This window comes from Girardinichthys multiradiatus, chromosome 12 (assembly GCF_021462225.1).
Source record: "Girardinichthys multiradiatus isolate DD_20200921_A chromosome 12, DD_fGirMul_XY1, whole genome shotgun sequence".
Taxonomy (NCBI): Eukaryota; Metazoa; Chordata; class Actinopteri; order Cyprinodontiformes; family Goodeidae; genus Girardinichthys; species Girardinichthys multiradiatus.
In genome coordinates this window covers 50020148-50026859 of record NC_061805.1, presented here as the reverse complement: position 1 = coordinate 50026859, position 6712 = coordinate 50020148, and the positions used below count along the sequence as shown (strand labels likewise).

Sequence of the window (6712 nt, the reverse complement as noted above, 5' to 3'; positions counted from 1 at the left end):
ATGGTGGATGGATGGATGGATGGATGGATGGTGGATGGATGGATGGATGGATGGATGGATGGAATGGTGGATGAATGGATGGATGGATGGATGGTGGATGGATGGATGGATGGATGGATGGATGGATGGATGGATGGATGGAATGGTGGATGGATGGAATGGTGGATGGATGGATGGAATGGTGGATGGATGGATGGATGGATGGATGGATGGAATGGTGGATGGATGGATGGATGGATGGATGGATGGATGGATGGATGGAATGGTGGATGGATGGATGGATGGATGGACGGATGGATGGATTGATGGATGGATGGAATGGTGGATGGATGGATGGATGGATGGATGGATGGATGGATGGATGGAATGGTGGATGGATGGATGGATGGATGGATGGATGGATGGATGGAATGGTGGATGGATGGATGGATGGAATGGTGGATGAATGGATGGATGGATGGATGGTGGATGGATGGATGGATGGATGGATGGAATGGTGGATGGATGGATGGAATGGTGGATGGATGGATGGTGGATGGATGGATGGATGGAATGGTGGATGGATGGAATGGTGGATGGATGGATGGAATGGTGGATGGATGGATGGATGGATGGATGGATGGATGGAATGGTGGATGGATGGATGGATGGATGGATGGATGGATGGATGGAATGGTGGATGGATGGATGGATGGATGGATGGACGGATGGATGGATTGATGGATGGATGGATGGATAAATGGATGGATGGATAGATGGATAAATGGATGGATGGATGGATGGATGGACGGATGGATGGATTGATGGATGGATGGATGGATAAATGGATGGATGGATGGATGGATTGATGGATGGATGGATGGATGGATAAATGGATGGATGGATAGATGGATGGATGGATGGATAGATGGATAGATAAATGGATGGATGGATGGATAAATGGATGGATGGATGGATGGATAAATGGATGGATGGATGGAATGATGGATGGATGAATGGATAAATGGATGGATGGATGGATGGATGGATGGATAGATGGATGGATAGATGGATGGATGGATGGATGGATGGATGGATAGATGGATGGATGGATGGATGGATGGATGGATGGATAGATGGATGGATGGATGGAATGGTGGATGGAATCTCAGAAAACTTGATGAGGAACCGTCTGAATGTTATAATCTCTGCAGGTTTTAACCTCTGACCTCTGCTTTCTCCAGCGTATACTTTAACTCCAAACTCTGCTTCTTCCCAGAGGTCACAACGGAGTGCGCTCGTGTGTCGACTGTCTTCAGACCGATGTAAGAAACTCCCAGCAGGACTTTCCACTAAACACACACATATTTCTGTGACATTTATTGCTGAACTGAAACCTGCTTTAACCAAAGAAAGACAATCACACACCAGAAATGTTTCAGACCTTTAGAACTTCAGGAACTCTCTCTCACCTGTCCTCCAGGTGATGCTCAGACTTCGTGTTGGGATCGGCCGGCCGTCATTGAAAACCTCCGTGGATCGTCACGTCCTGAGTCGGTTTACTTCTGAGGAGCAGAAGGTCCTGGAATCTGTTCTGGTCCAGAGTGTTGACCTCCTCATCTCCCAGCTCTCTCAGTCAGACTCACCGCAGGACTCCCAGCCTGCCTCCTCACCAGCAGGGGGCAGACAAGCAGCACAGCGAAGAGAGGGATGGTCTGAGAACTCCACAGCTGCTCAGAGCTGACTGTTGTTATAGAAACAGCAGCTGGAATCTAAAATCTGAGCAGCTTCAACTTTGTTCTCTGACAGAAGCAAAGAAGCCACCTTTAATCAGACATAAAGTGGTGCAGCAGGAGGAGATCATGTCCAGATCAAGCTGTCTGCTTGCAGGAGAACTTCCAGAGGGATGAACCATGAACTCTGAATCTGCGTGGAGGAGAAAAATCATCAGAGATCATCAGTAGATTGGTTCATTCTAACTTTCTCCATCTGATGCTGTTTTGATGAAAGATGCACAAGGCGTTTGTGCAAATGTTGACTAATTTTTATCTGGTTTAAAAATGTAAACATTAAAACTCTAGTTTTTTGTGTAAATTCGTCTCTCTTTTCTGCTAAAGTCTGTTTGCTGCCTGTGAGATTTTTCCTCTTATTTGGTGACTTCTGCTGCAAAACGCCAGTCTGTGGTCCTAAGGATGCACTCTAGGTGAAAGAGGAGAATAATTCCTCTGTTTTCAAATGAAAAGTTGTGTTTAAAGTTTAAACTGCAGGCGCTGAGAATTTACTCGTTTCTGTTTGTCTTCAGCTTATTTTCCGGTTTTCATCAGGATTTTCAGGAAAAATTCACAGAAAAACAAAAAACCCAGATCAAAAGAACAAAATTATTTCCTCATAGACAATAACTGGAATTTGGTAGCAGGAGGAAGAAACCCAGCCCTCTTTGGAGCTCATTTGTAGCTGTACATCAGAAACACCACTCAAAGTCATAGAACGTTGACCTTTACCTGAGTGAATGACCCCAAATGTAAGAGCTGCACAGTACAGCGAATCGCGATCACCACGGTCACTTCGCAGGGGTGTGAGGAAAACAAATTTTTGGGTTTGGATTTATTTCAAACTTCATCAAACACATTCACAATGTTAACAAGTCACATCCTCACAACATTTCCTTCCAGGTTTGAAAAGGAGTAGCTAGAAGTATAAATACACTGCCTGGCCAAAAAATGTCGCCACCTGGATTTAACTAAGCAGATAGGTACAAGCCTCCCATTGGAGAATTACTGCATGGGCGATTATATTTCAGCTGGAAACAAGTTATTTAACCCCAACTGGTGCAATGAGTTGCTTCTCGTTTCTTAACCAAAAAGACACATCCTGTGGTCGTGGAAAAGATGTCCGTCTGTTTCAGAAGGGTCAAATCATTGGCATGCATCAAGCAGAGAAAACATCTAAGGAGATTGCAGAAACTACCAAAACTGGGTTAAGAACTGTCCAACGCATTATTAAAAACTGGAAGGATAGTGGGGACCCATCATCTTCAAAGAAGAAATGTGGCCTGAAAAAAATACTGAATGATTGAGATCGGCGATCACTTAAACGTTTGGTGAAATCAAATCCAAGAAAAACAAGAGTAGAACTCCAGGTTATGTTTAATAGTGAAAGTAAGAGCATTTCCACACTCACAATGTGAAGGGACTCAAAGGATTGGGACTGAACAGCTGTAGAGCCTTAAGAAAACCTCTAATCAGTGAGGCTAACTGGAAAAAAAGCTTAAATTTGCTAGGGAGCATAAAGATTGGACTCTGGACCAATGGAAGAAGGTCATATGGTCTGATGAGTCCAGATTCCCCTGTTCCAGAGGGATGGGCGCATCAGGGTAAGTAGAGAGGCAGGTGAAGTGATGCACTCATCATGCCTAGTGTCTACTGTACAAGCCTGTGGGGGCAGTGCTATGATCTGGGGTTGCTGCAGTTGGTCAGGTCTGGGTTCAGCAACAGTATGTGTTCAAAGAATGAGGTCAGCTGACTACCAGGTTATTCCATCAATGGAGTTTTTCTTCCCCTGATGGCACGGGCATATTCTAAGATGACAATGCCAGGATTCATTGGGCTCGAACTGTGAAAGAGTGGTTCAGGGAGCATGAGACATCATTCTCAGCAGCTTCCTTAGCAATGACCTTTGTGGCTTACCCTCCTAGTGTAGGGTGTCACTGACTTCTGTCCAGTCAGCAGTCTTTCCCTGATTGTGACGGAGATAATTTGGTCGTTAAATGTTTACACATCTGCACATTTTATAAAATAATAAAGGTCCAAGACTTTCCAAGTGTATTCATTATGATCTTACTGTCATTGGTTTACAATGAATGGATATTTTTAATTTCTACTATTGGAACTCATCTGTCTCAGAGATATTATGTCAATCTTTGTTTTATGACCTGATCTGTCACAGAGGAGCTGCCGCTGTATTACAGTAAGGTGTTATAATTATAATGAATGCTGAAAAACTAACAGTTTTCTGCTATGAAAACTACCACTTTACCTCTGGTGGTACTGAGGAAGCATCAGTCCACAGTCTGTACAGCGTAGATGTTTAACAATACTTTAGATTAAAATGCATGTTGTTTCCATCTCCCAGTACTGAACACAATGTAAATATGCTGTCCTTTTTGCTACTATTCTCTCAGTTTTTGTCCAAAAAGTCTTTTTTTTTATCACTTTATTATTTTTACTGTGATATTACAACTTAAGTAAGGAATTCATTCACACTGAATGAATGAGGTTGTTTTAAAGTTTGCTTTGGGTTTTCATATTTCTTGGATGATTTCCAGCCTTTTTGTGGACTGGATGAATATTTAATTGTTTATGTGAGATATATGAATACCCCACATAAATGTCAAAGCTTTAAACCCCAATCAGACCAAACAATTTTGCTTGGTCTGGTTCCATCTGTGTAGAAATCAGCTAAATTGATCAGTGGATGTCTAATGTAAAGAGTAGTGCTGTGGGCTCCCCGCTGCTCCCATGGCAACCAGTGAGTCAATGTCTTTTGCTGTGAGCAATGGCTAGAACTGGTTAGTACTGCTGCAGCAAGAAGGTTCTGGGTTCAAATGGCATGCATGTGTGGGTTCTCTCCTGAGTGGATGCATGCATGTTTGGTTGTCCTCTAGCCTGATGGTCTAAAGATAGGCAAAGCCCCTGCAACCCTACTAGGATAAGCAGGTATAGACAATAAATAGATGGTTGATAAAAATAAAGTTACTAAAACCTCCACCTCAGGCTGGCACTCAGTCTTTAATTTCCAAATCTGCATAAACTGGATCCATCAGCTGTGGTTTTATGTTAGTCGTTTGGGTTTTACCTGGACTAAGAACCAGGAACAGGGATTATTCCTTTGGTGTCCCTCCAGAATGAGACCCATCAGGGTCTGGATGACTGGATGACAACATTGTTATGTTCATTGGTAGGTAATTCAAGTTGTGAGGAAAAACAGGACATACAACAGAGCACTAACTATGTTTTGTTTCCTAACTGGGTGATTCTGTAAATTTATCATCTTTAAAATTCCAATATTAAAATAAATGTTTTCTAAAAGGACAGTTTTTTCTTTTTTAATAGTTTTCCAAGGTTTTTGAAGGTCTTTCAGGGTGTTTCTTTGGATGTCTTTGGTCCTTTTTCATTCATTTTCAGTCCAGAACATTTTCAGAGAAAGGTGTTTGACTTGTGAAGCCACTTCGCTGAAGAGGCTACAGTTTGTCATCTGGGTGATAATAGACTGTGAAATCTGAGACACAACAAAAACCTGTTGACTCAAAGCTCAGTTTCTCTTCTTTTGTAGGTGACAGTGAGTCAAACATCCGTTTCTCTGCTCCTCTCTGTTTTGTCGTGCCTGATGTGGTTCTTCTGACTTCCAACATATTGATTTTCCCTTTCCGATTGTCACACTAATTACATTCTCAATCAATTAGTTGTCTTTAATGAGCAGCATCACTCCAAGAGGTGCTCTGCATTCTCACACTGCGGAGGATGCCAGCATAGAGACGAAGGCTGCAGCGGGGGAGGTGTTGCGCGGAAAAAGAGCATATAAACCAGAGGAGAGAGGCTGACGAGCTGCTGAATGAGGGGAATCGATACAAAGGAGGCCAGTAGATTGCAATGGAGGGCTGAAGAAGAAAGGCCAGCGAGAAACAAAAGGGGGAAAACATTGTTTGTGTGAGGCCTTCTGTCCTGCTGTAGCCTAGAGTCACAATAGCTGCAGGGACACACTTATGGATCTGAGGGTAGGGGGGGTCGCACACACATATACGCACTCTGAACACCCCTCACCCTTCTAAAAACTCCCATCTTTCTCTGCTGTGACCCCGGTGAGCCATCCTTTGCCTCCATCAGGCCACTTTCCCAGCCTCTCCTCCGCTTCAGGAGGCCTCAATAACTTTTCTTCTGCAGGGGTCAGAGGTCAGCAGCAGGCTGGACACCAGGGCCTTTAGAGAAGACCCTAAATTTATTCAGAGAAGGGAAATCTCCCCCTCTGCTCTCCGACCAGGAGTGGCTGCCTGGTGGGGGGTCTCTGCAGAGCAACAATACCCCCCCCCCCAACTCCAAAAGCAGTGAGGAGGCTGATTCTGAGGATCTGCACTGACCTGTTTACAGACATGTGCAAAAGTTTTAAGTCACACCTCGTTTCTTTCTATTTTACCTCCATACAGCCTTTCTCTTAAAGTGGTCTTCAGCAGTACTATTACTTTGAGCCTTTGAATGCTCTTTTACCAATTTTCGGTTCATCATCTACTGTATGCCGAGTTTCTAGCTAAGACCCAGAAATTTCCATTTTGGTGGAAAAAACACATTTTCTGTCAATCAAATTTAGTTATCTTTGGGATTTTTCAGAGATTCAGTAACAAATAGAAGCAAACTCAAGATAGTTTTGCCTATGGGTAAATATAGCTGAATATCATCAGCATAACAACAGACATTTATTCCATGTCTAATAATGTCACAAAGTGGAAACAATCAATCAATCAATCAATCTTTCTTTATATAGCACTATTACACACAATAAAGTGACCAAAGCAGCGAATAAAGTAAAAGAATTACAGCACAACAATAGATTTTTAATACCATATAAACGAAAACACTGCCCTAATGTTCAAGTTTCCAGAATTAAAAGCCAATGAAAACAGATTAGTTTTTAAAAGTGATTTAAAATCACTCGCGTTTCTGGTGGACCTAATGGATAGTGG

At 42.8% G+C, this 6712-nt stretch overlaps 1 protein-coding gene across 2 annotated transcripts in view; it reads left to right on the top strand.

Annotated features, from left to right (window-relative positions):
* ptrh1 (peptidyl-tRNA hydrolase 1 homolog) overlaps positions 1-2073 on the top strand; it is a 5147-nt gene extending 3074 nt beyond the window's left edge. For both annotated transcript variants that reach the window (XM_047380370.1, XM_047380371.1), the window contains exons 4-5: positions 1259-1304; positions 1463-2073. In XM_047380370.1, the coding sequence (XP_047236326.1) occupies positions 1259-1304; positions 1463-1723 (307 nt within the window). In that variant the 3' untranslated portion in view covers positions 1724-2073. The remainder of the gene's footprint in view (positions 1-1258; positions 1305-1462) is intronic.
* Positions 2074-6712: the final 4639 nt, after the last annotated feature.